This window comes from Mus caroli, unplaced genomic scaffold (genome assembly GCF_978045245.1).
Source record: "Mus caroli unplaced genomic scaffold, Mus_caroli_1 scaffold_8, whole genome shotgun sequence".
Classification (NCBI taxonomy): Eukaryota; Metazoa; Chordata; class Mammalia; order Rodentia; family Muridae; genus Mus; species Mus caroli.
The window spans coordinates 84,664,015-84,681,356 of record NW_028227263.1 but is presented as its reverse complement, the minus strand read 5'-3'; the positions used below and the strand labels follow the sequence as shown (position 1 = coordinate 84,681,356).

The 17,342-nt window shown below is 37.3% G+C and overlaps 1 protein-coding gene across 1 annotated transcript; it reads left to right on the top strand.

Moving 5' to 3' along the window:
* The first annotated feature begins 458 nt into the window (after positions 1–458).
* Positions 459–2,097, top strand: Ndn (necdin, MAGE family member). The gene has a single exon (XM_021167872.3). The coding sequence runs from the start codon at positions 577–579 to the stop codon at positions 1,552–1,554; it is 978 nt and encodes a 325-aa protein (XP_021023531.1). The 5' UTR covers positions 459–576; the 3' UTR covers positions 1,555–2,097.
* The last annotated feature ends 15,245 nt before the right edge of the window (positions 2,098–17,342 follow it).

Below are 17,342 nucleotides of genomic sequence, written 5' to 3'. Positions count from 1 at the left end.
TCATCATCATCATAAGGTACGGCTTTCCGAAAAAAAGAAGAAGAAGAAGAAGAAGAAGAAGAAGAAGAAGAAGAAGAAGAAGAAGAAGAAGAAGAAGAAGAAGAAGAAGAAGAAGGTCATTTCTGTTTCTCTTATTCTTTTGTAGAAAAACCAAATTCAAGAATTAGTCTTCCCCTTTCTGCAGAACCTTCACATTTAATTTGATTTTGCACAAACTCAGTGTATTCGAACTTAACTTCACCATCTCAGCTACATCTTTCTCCTTCAACTTGTTTCTTTCCCTACCATTATCTATCTCTGTGCCACACAGGAGACCAGGAAATCTTTTACATAAGCGTAGTGGTACCCTCCCTTAGACCCCAGTGGTTGGGCTTTGCTGCTTCGCTCCTTTCCAGCCCTACCACCCTTCTGGCTTCCTAACACGCATGCGCAATATCACGTCAGCCCCGCCCGCCCGCTGCTGCGGAAGGCGCAGTGCTCAGTAAAGCGCACTTCCTCTGCTGGTCTCCACCGAGGGAGTGCTGGCTCCAAGAGCTCCAAGCCGCATCGGTCCTGCTTTGATCCGAAGGCGCAGACATGTCGGAACAAAGTAAGGATCTGAGCGACCCTAACTTTGCAGGCGAGGCCCCCGACTGTGAGATGCAGGACAGCGATGCTGTTCCGGTGGGGATCCCTCCTCCCGCTTCTCTGGCCGCTAACCTCGCAGGGCCACCGTGCGCTCCCGAAGGCCTTATGGCAGCCCCACAGGCCTCGCCACCACCCGAAGAACGGATCGAAGATGTTGACCCTAAAATCCTGCAGCAGGCCGCAGAGGAGGGCCGCGCCCACCAGCCCCAGAGTCCAGCCCGGCCGATCCCAGCACCGCCAGCCCCTGCCCAGCTGGTGCAGAAGGCGCATGAGCTCATGTGGTACGTGTTGGTGAAGGACCAGAAGAGGATGGTCCTCTGGTTTCCAGACATGGTGAAAGAGGTCATGGGCAGCTACAAGAAATGGTGCAGAAGCATCCTCAGGCGCACCAGCGTCATCCTCGCCAGAGTGTTCGGGCTGCACCTGAGGCTGACCAATCTCCACACCATGGAGTTTGCCCTGGTCAAAGCCCTCAGCCCAGAGGAGCTAGACAGGGTGGCGCTCAACAACCGTATGCCCATGACAGGCCTCCTGCTCATGATCCTGAGCCTCATCTACGTGAAGGGCCGCGGGGCCAGAGAGGGTGCGGTCTGGAACGTGCTGCGCATCCTGGGGCTGAGGCCCTGGAAGAAGCACTCCACCTTCGGAGACGTGAGGAAGATTATCACCGAGGAGTTCGTCCAGCAGAATTACCTGAAGTACCAGCGTGTGCCCCACATCGAGCCTCCCGAGTACGAGTTCTTCTGGGGGTCCAGAGCTAACCGTGAAATCACCAAGATGCAGATCATGGAGTTCCTGGCCAGAGTCTTCAAGAAAGATCCCCAGGCTTGGCCTTCCCGATACAGGGAGGCTCTGGAGCAGGCCAGAGCTCTGCGGGAGGCTAATCTTGCTGCCCAGGCCCCCCGCAGCAGTGTCTCTGAGGACTAGAAAGGTCCAGGGGCACACTGATAGTTTCTGACCCATAATAAGGCTGTGTACGGGTGGGGTTGAGTCATTAGAGTATTCCAAATCCACAGTGCAGTATTTCATGTATAATTTTTTTTTAAGTTTCCCATACAGTGCTTTTGTACCTTGTAATGCAATGTATTCATTTGTGTACTCGTGTAGTGTTTAAGATTGATGCATGGGTGATAAGTAATTGGTACTTTCACTTTTGTGCTTTTGTGGATTTTTGTACAAGAGATGTGCTGTGCTAAACTTGTGAAATACATTGAGGTGTTCTGTATCTTGTTCTTTGTATGGGACTGATGATCTGTATCGACAAAGAAGGCCCTGGAGAGTTAGCAGGACTTAACAGCAACGCAGACCTGAGCAAGAGAAAGGTCAAGGCCTTTCTCCATGTGACTTCAACTGGCACAGGAAGCATCCATGTAGAATGGACTGATTTGAACTGGACTGTTCTCAGTGTAGGCACTTAGCACCCTTTACAAAACATGTATACAACCCCACCATAAATAAACGTTAAAATGAGCATTAAAGACACTGTGAAATAATTTCTTTGGGGGGAGGAGGCATTTATTTTTGATGAAAGGGGGAGTGGGAATGGGTGGGGATGAGAAAGATTCTCCCTATGTGCAGCATGAGCAAACACGGTGTCCTTACAGTGGGAGGCCACTACACATGACCACTCAGAAGAAACTTGCGGTGCTTTAAGAAATTCGTCACATAAAAAGGTGTAACAACAACAACAACAAAGCTCATTATCACATAACATGGGGATAATAACAGGTATATGGAGGGCCTGCCCCTTTTCTGTTGCGTTTTTTAAAATAGTGTTTCAAGGGCACTTTAGCAGAATAAACCCTTATTGTGCATTTTCTTCTTTATTTTGTCCTCCCACCAGCCATAAGAAGTAAGGAATAACTGTATCAGCACAGAGCAAGAAAAATAAAAGGAGTGTTGGTAATGAACTATCCTAAAACCTTTATACAGGCGTCTTGACACTAAGCTCTCCATGGCCACCACTCACACAAGCACTCTGGCCTCCCTGCTGTATGCATTAGGGGTTTGATTTTTCTAATTAATTCCAAGAGTTTCACAGAAAATTAGCTTCTGAACGTACAAATTAGGAAACTCGTTTCAGAAAGAATTGATGACCTAATCAAGTCCTTATCTTGCTAAGGGGTAAAAACAAGATCTGGAATTTCATCTTTCCAGAAGGATGAAGATGAGCGAAACTATTCTGACAGTCGTACCAGTAAGAGTCATGGCACTAATGAAATAGAGGAGGGGTTGGGATTAAGGAGCTGTCCCCAGCAGCACAGTCACATTTGCCACTCAGAAGTCAGTATATTGCAGTGGGCAGTGGGTGAAGAGAGGGTGAAATGGGATGAGAATCACTGTAAACAGCAACAACTGGGGCAAAAATCTCCTTAGAAAGCTTTTGGTCTGGGGAGAAAGAGAGAGAAGAGGCTTTAATGAGATTAGAAATCCTTTAGACTTTGTGGTAAAAGTCATTTAGTAAAAGCTAAAAAGTAATTTTCCCCCTGGGGAAGGTGAATAAGGGGAGATACCTGTCACACCATACTGAGTAAAGAGTAAACGGGGAGTCCTATTAATATGAAAGAGATGCAACCAGTGTGTTGACATGCAGAACTGCCGACATTTAGTGGCATTACCTAGCTGGTGATGCAGGGAATGAAAAGGCTTATAATCCATGTGTCTGTTAAAATGGAACTCATCGTATTTAGTTGTGCCCATAGTCTTTCACTGGAGTGAGAATGGAAAGTGGGAAGATACTGACAATAACCCCAATGTGAGTGACCTGGCTTTCAGCAGACTTCATAAAGAGCTGATGCTAGCTGGCACACCTATTTAAAACGTTTAGGGTTTTTCTGCTGTAAGAATATTGAATCTGTTTTGCATGGGTCTGTTTGGCAAAGTCTGTTTTGCAGATTGCCGTTTTGCAGACCTATGTAAAACAGATTCAAGATTACTGACACTGGCACCCTGGCCAAGCATTTGCTGAGGAATAGGATAGTGAGAAACAAGCCGCTGATTACTGACAGGCACAAGAGCAGGGCTGCTCTCCAACTGCGTTGTCTTGGAGACAGCTTGCCATAAAGGAGGAAGCTTTGCAGATATGGAGGGTTTAATTCATGGTGCCTGGTTCAGTAGACACCACAACCTGCGGACAAAGGGAGGAATTACTCAATAACTTTCTTATATTTTCATATTGGCCTAAAAATTAAAAAATAGGAGAGTACTCCAAGTATTTTGGAAAAGATGCTCAAATAGACCAATCAGGAAACATTTAGCAGACTCAGTTTGTGAGCCCATAGCTATGATGATTTGATACTCTAGCTGGGAGAGATTTCCCTGATTATTTTTATCTACCAACAGTAACTTCATTTTTACCTTGATATTTTACTCTTATAGCTCAGAACTATTTGTTCTTTTTAATTTTTATGTTTCAATTAAAATTTATTTTATGTTAATATGTTTAATTGAAATAGAATTACATCACTCCCTAATCCCTTTCCTCCATCCAGTCACCCCCAGCTATCTCACATTAATTTTTCTGTTAGTTCACATTTTTCACTTTAATTGACTTCATTTTCACCTAAGGTGGAGAAAACCTCTAGAGTTTAAATATAAACTATAATATCTACTTTAAGCTGACCTCAGAGAAAAATATGGCTCTGAGTTATGATTAAATAAGAAATGGGTATTTAAAATGAACCAGTAAAGTTATGTCTTTCCTATATATCCCAGTATTCTTACCACTACCATAATATTGCATAACAAACATAGGAAGCCCTACCAGGTACTGTTTATAGCATCCATATTTAAATGGCCACTCAGAATACATATGACATTTATAAATACGTGCATTTTGTTAAACTCTTGTAAATTGTTAGATACATGAAGGCAGAGTCGTATATGAAAACTACCCACCATGTAACTAAAGTCTCTTTACTATGGGCCTGTCCCATGGATGTTCTTGGAAAATAAATGGAGCATTCTTTGCTCTTTTTTCCTCTCATTTAAATTTTATTTTTCTAATATAATATATCCTGATCACATTTCTCCCTCCCTCTGCTCCTCCCAGCTCCACCCACCTCCTCATCCTCCCTGATTCACCCACTTTCTGTCTCTCACTAAAAAACAAACAGGCTTCTATGAGATAATGATATAATATAGTAAGATAAAACAAAAACTAGCACATCAGAATAGGACAATACAATCAGAAAGAAGGGAACATCCAAAGGAGGTAGGGCATAGACACAAGAAAAAGATATAGTTACAGAGAACTGCTCATTTGCATACTCAGGTATCCTACAAAAATACAAAACTAAAAGTTATAACATATACACAAAGGACCTGAAAACTCAAAATATTAAAAAAATAACATCTTCATAAAAGGAAAGGAAAAACAAAAACAGCAGTCACATTCAACTAGCCTGAAACATAGAAAAGTGGTAGCAGTACAAGGAAAGAAATGAATGCAGAAAATATTGGAAACAGGAGCAAGAACCAGTTTTTTTTTTAAAGCTCAATAATATGAATCAGTTCCAGGGGTTCTTAAAGAATAAATAATACAAATTAACAACTTCTTTCTGGGCAAATGGATGGTGAAAACTAGTAGCCAGACAAGGCTGGAGGGAGGAAAGAAAGAAATGATAATTCTATTTTAATTAAAATAGTAATATAAATTTAATAAAAAACATAAAGGGGGCCTGCTCGTTTGAAAAAGGAAATGGAGGAGGAATGGATCTGGGGAAGAAAGGAGAGGGTTGAGACTGGGGGAAGAGAAGGGAGATGAGGCTGTGGTCAGTTTACATCATCTGAGAGAAGAATACATAAAATACAATAAGACATTCATAAAAAATTAAAAAGAACAAAAGCAATTCAGTACTGTTGTAATAAAATATCAATTGAGAAAATGAAGAAAAAAGCCAATTTAAGAAATTAAGATATGTTTTATACAATAAGTGATTAAATATATAATAAAAGTGAATGCATAGTCCATTCTATTACTAGTTAATTAAAATAGGCAACCACATGCCCTTCTCTAGTTGGACATATGCTACATGTTGCCTTCTGTACTCATTAGCATGCATGTTGAGAGTCCAGTGTTCAGAAGATGATGTGCTGGGAGTTAAGGATTTAACAATAAACAGAATGATCATTGTGCAGTCAGAATGTATTAATTAGGTGAATAACAAGAATCACCCTTCAGCACAAAGAATACCATACTAGAAACAATATGGGGATAGAGGGAGACAAACAGATGCCTAAAACACAGATTTTCCAAAAGAAATGTTGTATAAATTTGCATGTATATTTAAAGGGTGATTAACAACTTAAAAGTGATACTGGGAAGGGTTTATTTGACAGGAGGATCTCTTTGTGCTTAAGGGCTGTACTAAGAAAGCAAACAGACTCGTGAGACTATATATTATCTTGAAATAAAGGAAAATAGAAAGTAAATTCCATTCCAACTTGCCTAAAATATTTTTAGGCTCTTAATTTCCTCTGTTATAGACACTTTTGGCAAATTATTTTCTCAGTAACTTAATATGAGAAGATATTACAGCTTTTGGGATTTGATGTATGCATTTATCGATTTGGTTAATAAAACATTGAACTTCATTGTATGATTAACTTGTAGGAACTTGGAGATACTGATAAATTAGAAACATGGCTTCAACAAGTGTATAATATATGCTATATTTATAAAAAGAATTGTCAGAAACTGTCTTGGTGATTAGCTCAACAGCCTAGGTGTCTGTGGTTGAAATGATTCTAATTTTATTCAGTAATGTCTCCCAAAGAAAAATTTCAATGAAACCAATGACTGTTTCATAGCATACTGGAATACTTGGTCCTTGTTTTTGCTTTTGGAAGTTGAGTGATAGAGGATGAGGTGAGAAATGAGCAACAGGTGCTGACTTAGGTTTCAAGCTTTAATACAGGTTAAAGGTCAGATTTAGTTGATGAGACCGGAACAGGATAGGGGAGAACAAGTGTGGAGGAAAAATAGCAGTTTCTATGTTGAAAATCTATTAAATATACTAAAAGATAGAAGACTTATACAATAAACATATCTGGCTCAAAGGAGAATATTTTAGTTCAGCAGTGGAGAAATGCCTTTTTCTACAGAAACTCTGAAAAAAAATGTGTCCATGCTTGTACTCTGAGAACCTGAAGCATTTCCTCGTCAAGTTCTGCAGGAATGTCTGGCAATGACACTACAAAGAGTGCCTGGATAAGAGTTCAAAAAGAAAGCCAGCAGAGTACAAGGTCATGAAATCAAAATAGCAACATTTTCAGAGAGAGGAAGTGGCCAAGGGTATCAAATGCTCTTGAAGTATCTTAAACAATTTGGAAAGAGATTTTGCATTCAATAGGATCCTCGGTGTTTAAAGAAGAAAGCTTAGACACATAATACATGTTTGGCAATAACTCTGATAACTCAGGTGAGCAAGAATTGAGGACTTAACCAGGGAATAAATAATGAGGATGGGAATAAATGAAGAAAATTTGAAAATATCTATAGATCAGGTTGACAAAAGGCAATGATTAAGTAAGTGCTAGAGATAAGAAGGGTAGGATGAATGGAGGACTGTGGGCAGCTTCCTGGCATGCTGGGCTTCTTGAGTATCAGTCGTTTATTTAGGAAGTAAACACAGCAGACTCATGTGGGAGGATGATAAATCCCATTGAAAAGAAGTTGATTCTGGCATGAGTGTGAGATACACAAACAGAGATGTGAATTTGACTGAATAGAAATTCACAAGAGAAAACATTGAAGTGTGGAATACAGTCCAATGAACTCATGGGTGAGGAGACTGCTGAGAGATAGTGCTGGTAAACTGTGCTGTTCCCATGCAATTTAGGCAGGAAATGCAATCTGCTGCTCATTTGCAGACACTAACATCAGATATGCATGGTACTTCTTCCTTCTAAAGATATGTGTGGGAAACTTTCAAACATCAGATATGTCTGTTCCCTCTTCCTACTAAAGATATGCTTGGGAAACTTAGAGAGGAAGAGAGAAGGGATGGAGGAAGGAAGATGGCGGGGGTGGGAGGGGAAGCAATGAATCTTGGAGTTAGAACACTCAAAAAGTATCAAGAAAATATAAAGTCTAGTGAAATCTAGAGAATTTGGTTTAGTGATGTTGTAAAAATCACAGGGGTCACAGGGTGGGTGTGCCTCGGGTCTGAAGTAATGAAACATCAGAAATATGTCTACTGATATATAAAAAAACTATTTTAAAACTGTTAAACAAATCACAAAAAGTCTGATTCCACCAAAAGCTGAGTTTTAGCAAAGTGATAATTGATAACTGTACACAAACAAGTTGAACATTGAAGATTGAGAGAAGCACTAAGCAGATGAAGTGACAATCAGCATAAGCAGGGCGACAAGCCTTAAGTGGAATTGGGAATGCATGTGGTGTATAGATGAGACAGGTCGATAAAAATGATTGATAGTTGCATGCCTATTTGTGCCTGTGACAAACGTTGATGGTGTGATATTCTTAGAAGGCGGCAGGAGGTAATTTACTAAACACTGATCCAAATGAGTTAATCTCAGCAGTCTGTCATGGCAAAGTCCAGTTGTTATTAGAGATTTTAGCTTACTAATATATAAAAAGAATAATACAATTCTGTCATGTTTTTTTTCATTTATTCCAGGATTGCAATATTTAAAAATGAACTGCCATAACTCACCATATTAATAACCAGAAAATGAAAATATATAAGGTTATATCAATTCACACAGAAAGGACATTTGAGAAAGTTTATTAATACTGCTATTTTAAAAAATGTCAGTAAATTAGAGTTGGAAAGAAACATCAGTAAAATTAATTCTTTGTTTGTAATGGTTTCATATTTCTCCCATACTTGGGATGCATTCAATAAGATGAATCCCAAGACTGGTACTGGAAATCCAGCTAACATTTCAGTGCTTTTGAAGTCATGGTCATTGGAGAAGAATATATAACCACTAGTTTAATAAACCAGCATAATCCCTAATAAAATCCTATAAGCATTTGTCCTTATACCTACAAAGAAGTTAGCCCTTACCTCTCATCAAGGAAAGTTGTCTTTGCAATAGACAGAGACCACTATAGAAAATGATAAGCTATCAAAGTGCAGAATTGTGGCCACTAGTTCTAATTAATATATCTACAAAATACTCTGTGGTAAGTCTCCTGAAACATTTCAGAAGAGGATCAGAGTGGGGTTTGTTTGTTTGTTTGTTTGTTTGTTTGTTTGTTTGTTTTATGCTACTGTGTCTCATAGTAACATCAGAAACTAGACCCATAAAGTCTCATCAGTATGACCACATTAACATGAGCCGAACAAATATGATATCAAAACGTATGCTAGACTGAACAAGGAAAAACATGTAAGGCCTCCCACTATACAAATATGGGCAGACAAGCAAAGCTGGAAATGGAAAATGTAGTCCTCCCCAGGAACAGGACAACAAATGGCAACCCAGTGCCAAATGACCAGCCTTCAAAACATAATAAAAGTAACACCATATGCACTCAACAGGCTATACTTAGGAATATGTATGTATTTTTAAAACATATATTCATGCAATAAAAATAAAAAAGAGGGCATGAATTTGGAGAGAAGATAATGATTTATGGGGTATATTGAAGGGACAAGGAGGAAAAGAGTCCCAAAGGAAGTAAAAAGGAGTGACACTATACAGTATTGTATATACACTATACAGTATTGTTTCCAGTACTGGCTTACATAATTTAACACGAGCCCATTCAATTTAATCTATGTCTCAGCAAAACTGACATAATTTCTTTTGGGGCTAATAATACTTTACACTGTTCATAAACCACAGATCTTTATCCAAAATATATCTTGACTTTTTAGTTGATTTCATATGTTTGTTATTTTGAACAGCACTGCAATAACTGTGGGGGCGAAGGTGTCTCTTTGATAAACCTATCTCATTTCCTTTGGCTCTATACCCAGCAGAGGGATTACTAGATCATGTTTCCCAACACAAAGAAATGATAAATGTTTGACAAGATCGAAATGCTAATTACCCTGATTTGATCATTACACACTGTACACACACGTCAACTGATCATACTAAATCAATATTTAGAAATGTCACGTATCAATTAAAATTAAAAAGAAATGAAACAACAGCCTCGCAAAGTTTATCTTGAAAGCACTATAATTAGCATTGCTTAATATTTAATAGTGAATGCTAGAATGATTTATTTTTTCAATTTTTTACTAGATATTTTCTTCATTTACATTTCAAATGCTATCCCAAAAGTCCTCTATACCCTCCCCCTCCCCCACCCTTCTCCCCTACCCACCAACTCCCACTTCTTGGCCCTGGCGTTCGCCTGTACTGGGGCATATAAAGTTTGAAAGACCAAGGGGCCTCTCTGATAGAATGATTTCTGCTAAGATTGGATGTGAAAGAAAAGTATCCTCTTTTATTCCTTACTCTTCCTTTTCAACTTAGCAGCAAAATTCTTCTTTAAAGATGATGAGATAGGTAAAAAAGAAATCCATCCTTATTTACATATTATGATATGATTGTCTACATGGAAAGTCTCAAATAACCCTAGAAAACCAGAAATGAAATATTGCTAGAATAATAAAAAGTGTTTAGTAATAACACCAAATTCAAGATTAATGGGCAAATTTCTACTTTCAAGCAACAACAGTAAACAGACATGTAAAACCCCGTATAATTTATCCTAGCTCAGAAATATTTGAATATACATCAAACTAAGAGTGGTCTGGATCTGTATATTGAAAAGCACATAAAGCACCTGAAAATGTCCAAGAAGACAAAGAGAAATGTCATGATTATAAATCAGAACAGAATAAAGAGACAAATCAAATTATAGGATTAGTGCAATTCCTATAAAAATCAAATGTTTATGTTTTTCCTACTTTTGGTACCAAAAACTCTCACTTTCTGGGTAGTGATTGTGAAATATAAAAATCAAATAGTGTGTGATCTATGAGTAAATATGTTTAGGGTTACTAAACCTATTCACAATCTTAAAACAGCTAAAGGGCTTCTATGGTCAAACTTACAAAGTTTGTTTTCTCAAGCCTCTGTGACTGTTTTCCCCTGACCATTGGTAACCCAATGATGAACATCCTGAAAAACTGGACCATCTATCATTGTACAGTTACAACTCTTGTGACTTATTTTGTCAATTATGAAGTGTTCTGACCATGAGCAGTAATAAGAAAGTCCTTTACCGGTAGATTTGCTGTTCTGCTTTTTATCAATTTAGTGGTACTTCACATTTTAACATTATGAGTACTGGCCATGGTTTTCGGGAACTCTAATAGAGAAAACAAGAACAACAATAATGTGAAAGCTAGCATAGTCTGGTAGGCTAAATTATGGTGCTATTTTAATGGTTTCTAGAGGGAACATATAAATGGATGAGATTGGTAAGTAAACAAGAGGGAACATTGTGTACAGCAGAGGAAAAGCATTTCTGATTGAGCATAATGGAGAAAGAAAAGCAATCTCAATGCCTTTCCAGGGCTGAACAGCAATATACTGAGGCCAGGTGGTTTACACAAAAATCCATCTCTTCATAATGAAGGCTGAAGCACATCACCTAGGTAACAGCAGTGCTGTTTCCTTCTGAAAAGTACAGGAGAAAGCGCTCACTTGAGTCCACCTTTGGCTTGCAGGTGGATGCCCTCTGGACTCTGTGTATGTTTCTGGAGCTTTCCACAATAAGAAAACTAAATCTCACAGGGTTAGCATAAAACATGCATGTAAAAATGCTCCTCAGTGTCTGTGGGGCATTGTTCTAGGACCACTGAAGAGACACAATCCTTCAAGTACTTTAAGAAACACTGTGAACATGTTTACATGTAATTACGACACATTCACATACTTCATCATTTCTCCATGATTTTTTTGCACCTAATAGACTAAACCATCCAGAAAGAATTAATGTGTGTGTTGTTTAGGAAATAACAAGAAAAAAGTCCCTACATGTATAATATAGACATTTTTCATATGTTTTAAATCTGTGATTAGATGACATTAATGGAGTAACCATGGGGGCTGAGGTATGACTATCATCTCAAAGTATTAAATATTTCTATTTCTCTCCCAAGAACATCCCAGTATTTATTTAAAAATTACAGTAGCTAGATTACTTAGGTAACATGGATAAACAAGCACATATACACCTCTAATTTAAAAAAATTAAAAACTGGGCAAAATTACATCTCCTGACTTATATTTTATAACTAATATCCTCTGGGCAAAAAATAGCAACTGTGGATAGCAGATGCATTGGTGTGCAGCTGATTCTGCTCGGTCTATTCATCAATCATGCTTGTTATTATATATCAAGGGATGCATCAAATAGGAAACAAAACACGTATTTCCACCTACCTCTGAGTCACTTTAATTTAAAAAATAGAATTTCCAATTATCTTCTTGTTTTTTATGAAAATTTTAATTAAGTCTCAGAAAATCAAAAACAAAAGATTATTTATATCTTATTCAAGCCCTAAGTAGATATTGCTCATCCATATGTATCATTGGCAGATCGTGCCAATGTAAATTTGGCAAATTCCATTCAGTCTATGAGCTTCACATCAAAGGAAATGAAAATATATTACCTGTTAAATATTTCACAGACCACATAACCCTGCTAAAAATGGGGATGCATGCTTGCTTGTGTTTTGAGGCTTCTGCAATTAGTATTTTAATAACTTTTCAATTTTTAGAAAAGATGCAGAAACATGAATGGTTTTGCTGGGTTTACAGAAGTAGAAGCAATCAGGTCCTTAGAGGATACAGCTCATTACGACCAGTCACAGGAAAGGCAGCAAAATGCTGGCTTGCCATAAAATTATATTCTCAAAGTATATGACAAAAAATAATAGCCATATAACTTGGTAAGAGATAAGGATGAGAATAAAGAGAAGAAGATGTTTCAAAGAAAGTGTACATGATTCCTCCCACCCCCCTAAACAATACTCAAGCTGATCTCTGAAGGGGTTATTGTTCCAGTATTAATTTGACAGAGCAAAAATTATATATATACACATACATACAGAAACACACACACACATACTCACACACAAATACCCAAAGAAGAAAATCAGACTAAAATTATCTAATAGGTAAACAAAGCTGAAGAAATTGCCCTCAAAGTTCATAGCTGACTATTCAAGTCAGAAATGAAAACAATGTGGACATTGACAGAGTGGTAAACACATAGTTACTACAAAAGAACACAGAAGTCAATCATAGTCATGAAAAATTAACAGCTGACTTTTGATAAAAATGACATAACATTTCAATAAGCAGTTGACCCCTCAATAAATGTTATTGTATGGAAAATTCACACAAATCCAAGACAACAAAAACTTTACATACATATTAACTAAAACTTAGTATGGCTCTAAATATCTGTAACTGTTAAAACTATTTATTTATTATTTATTTTACTCTATCCATATAAGTACATTGCTTTTACATATGTCTGTAAATCATGTGCATATCTATAGAAGTCAAAGGAAGTATCTGATACCTTATAGTTGTGAGCCACCATATGGATGCTGAAAATTTAAACACATGTCCTCTACAAGAGAAATAATTGCTCTTACACTCCGGAGTCTTCTCTCCAACCTATAAAGACTGTTAAAAGGAAAATAGAATGGGGGATTCTCAATGTTCACTGGAAGAAGTGTTCTTGGGTCATTCAAAACGGGCTCACTAATGAATAAACTAAGAAACATAAACATTAAAATATGAAGCATATTGTACATAATAGGGAGCTAGTGATCATGCCAAGGTTAATAACTTTAATCCCAGTACTTTGGAGATAAAAGAAAGTGGATTTATGTCAGTTCAAGGTCAGTCTCGCATACATTTTAAAATTCAGCTTATCTAAGGCTACATAGTGAGACCTGGTCTAAGAAAGTCCAGAAATCTAAAGCAAACAAACAGAACCTTCCCCCCACCCAAATAAGAACTGTGTTATCATGTAAAATTAGCCTCTAACACTAATTGCTCAGTAAATAAACCCAACAACTGACAAACTTACCTAATGTAACTAAGAACTTCTGAAAAGCATAAGGAACACTCTACTATCTTAAGAGGAAATCTACAGAATATGAGAAATGTGCAGGACCTCGAGAATTGGCCCCTTACTGCAAACTATTTCATTCAACAAATATGGGGAGAGAGCTGGGCATTGTCTCAAGTTTGTACCTCACACATTTCCAAAAGAAAGTTTCAATATGATGGTCCCGAAGATAGCCCTGGTTAATCTATATGGGACACAAGACAAAGTAAATGTCATAAGCATGGCAAACGGTTGGGTGAAAAAGCATGGGATTGACAGGAGAAGAAAAGAGATAAAGGGGGTAAAGGAGAGCATGATCCTAGTGCACTGTACACATGTATAAAATTGTCAACTACCTTAACCAAGTTGTTCTAAATTTAAAACTAATAACCAAACCAATTTGGAAATAGGTATTGGAAGAAAGGTGACATCAGTCAAAATGTGTGGATAACAAATAAGTTCCTGAAATGATGGATAACATAGTTCACCTTTGAAGAAGTGTAATTAGTTTTAACGTTTTATTATAAAGCATATGTTAATTATATATAAGAATAGGTTTTAATAGGGCATATTCACCCCACCAATACTCGTTCTAGTTCCTTTTATACTCTGACTAATCACCTTCCTCTTTCCAGCTAGCTTCCCGCAACATTCATATCTCTATTTTTATTTTACAAGTAATACCATTATTCACATATTAGAGTGGTTATAAAAATACACTGTTAATATAATAGAGATTTTGTAAAAGAAATGGAGCACTCACCTACTGCTGATGGATGTATTAAATCAGTAGCTACTCTGTAAAACAAATTAATTGCTTTTTTATTATCATATACTGATCCTATGACCCAATGGGTGTCACCCAACATGAATATATACAGAATTCAAGGCATGTTTTCCTGTTAAATTGTGTATGATAATATTTATAGCAATTTTAGTTTGCACAAATGGAAAATTCCATGTGTTTCTAAATATGTAAAATAGTAAATAAGCAAAATAACATTCAGCTATAAAAAGTAAACAACATGGGAGCAATGGCCCAACATTTAAGAATATGTGTTGCTCTTGAAAGAAGCTGAATTCAGTTTTCAATTCCTACATGGTAGTTTACAATCATCCTTAACCCTAGCTCCAGGGGAAGAGCACCTACCCTCTTCTGAACTCCAAAGGCACCAAACATGCACACGGTACACATACATACATGCAAGCAGAACTCATACAAATAAAAATTAAAATAAGTAAGTCAAGAAGAAACCAGTATTGGTATACAGAGCAATTATAGCAAATGTGGAAATGTTGGGATGAGAACACAAAGAAAGATATAGAAAAATTTTGTGATTGATTTTTATAAAGCATTCTGGAAATAACTAAAATGTAACAAGAAATAATAGGTAGATGGTTGGTAAGGAATTGGGATAGAGTTTCACCATCAGAAATGATGGAGTAGTTTTGTATCCTAATGACATTGATGACCATAAAATTAAATTATTCTATGATAAATTTTACAAATATCTGTAATGCATAAGGAAATGAATGCATTTTAAAACTTGAAAAATTGAAAAATAATGGTCTATTTAGTAGCTTTCAGCTATTTTGATTTCAGCACTATAGCTGTATAAGTTGTTATTACTGGAACAAGTTGGACGCAAGTGATATGCAGCATTAATGTTATTTTTGTAATACCTCTTAAACATAGAACCGTTTCAAAAATAAAAAGTTAAAATATATCAATGATAATAATACTACCAAATAAAATAAATTTTAATGGTGAGATATATGAAGTAAACTTAAAAAGTGCAGGACGGTTGTAGGTGATGAAGATTAGTAGTACATTGTCAAGATAAACACTTCCGAGGAAAAGAACTGATGGTCAAGAGAGTTCCAACGTAAGGGAGCAACAGAGATTTCTCAGTTTATGAGGAGAGGAGTCCAAACAGAAAATTGTTTCTGCAATTGTCTGTACATTGAAACTGGAGTTAAAATCAGGACAGGGGCCCAGGTGGATTAGATTCAGTGAAGGAGATGGAGTGTAATGGAAAACTGATCAGAGATATGCCCCTCTGCCTGAATCACATGGTTTATTCAGAAAGTCTGCCAGAATACCCAATCATTTTCAGTCCTTACTCCAGTTTTTATTTGTTTGGTTTCATAATTATAGAGAGTGGTGTTTCTTTATCCACTTTTTTTTTCAGATATTTTTCTGTCTGTTTGTGACCATCCAGATTTCCTCAGAGAATTGTCCTTGGGTGTCTTTGGAAAATGTATCCCCTTGGCATGCTTTCTAGAGTTTCATCCAACTCAAACCTCGAAGGAGTTCAGTGACATTCCAACTTTCAGCATAAGTGGAACCTCAATGCCAAATCCTCTACCCTTCTTAAAAAAAAAAAAAAATATTGATGCCTCCCAAGACCACATGTAAGGGGCGTAGCTTAATCCTTCTGCCACCTCATGACTATTTCCACATTTCCCTTCTAGACAGATGCATTTTCTAGAAACTGAAAGTGGGAACTTAATTTTTAGAGTAGATCTCATGACAAAACAATTGTGGCACAAAGAGTTTTAGATCTCATAAATAACTCAAGTGTGCATTTAACAAGGCAATAGAGAACAAATAGTGAGGACATGGAGGAAAAGGAGGCAGGTTTGGGCATGATCACGTGACCTAAGAGGTGAAAGTTCAATATTCCTCTCACAGTTAATTCTTTAACTCAACTGAACAGCGACATCGTCCCCATGACTTATGCCCAAGTTTTACGGATATGAATATTTCATTCCATATGCCCATACATATTGTCTACTGGAAATGTTTAGTAATTCCCTATAGTATAGTTCTTTTTCCCTTCTCAAAAACAATACTTCAGCCTACAAACTTGTTAAGCTCACACTTGTCTTACTCCACAAGGAAACTAGGTTATATCAAAAGTTCCTTCAAGATTTTGACCTTGTACTCTTCAAGGTAGTTGCCTAGTTCCACCCTCTGTACTTTCACCATTCATTAAGTATAAATGTTAACTCTCCCTTCATCAGATTCAATCCCTTATACTGTAGAATCCATCCCCCCAGTTCGTACTGGTGCATTTTTAACCACTCCCCTCTTCTGGTAGAGTGGAACTGCAGCAGAAGTGATCTTTGTCACACATTTCTCTGGACGATACTTTTACAACTCACAGCTTAAATGCACAGATTCCTGTCCTGATAGTGAATTTTGGTAAAGTTATCCAGCATGCTATTTTAAGTTAAAAGGATGGCAGAACTACCACTTTTAGTCAAACACTTACACTTTAATTCCTTGGCCTTCCCATATTTGCAGTAGAAAACATACTTTAAGTTAGTTTAATGTAAATCATGTAATTTCCAAAAATTTCAGGGTCAAGCAGGGTCACTGTAGGAGTACCTCCAACTCTACTACACAATGATAGACCCCTTGGTCTTTTGGGAAATTGCTGGCTAAAATAGGTTGGAAAAGAATTCCCACTTCTAGGGATGGACGCAAAATATTCAACCTTGACGTGAAACATATGCAGAGAGATTATAAAACTGAGAAATGGAGACATAAAGACTCTTATGTTGATTAAATTATCCTAAATTAATTAAATGTATGAGCGGGGAGCAATTCTTAAGAAAACAGGCCTGTTGTTGCTTTGAT

Bases quoted from the DNA above. Each gene is read 5' to 3' on its own strand.
- Ndn (XM_021167872.3), top strand. From the start codon at position 577: ATGTCGGAACAAAGTAAGGATCTGAGCGACCCTAACTTTGCAGGCGAG.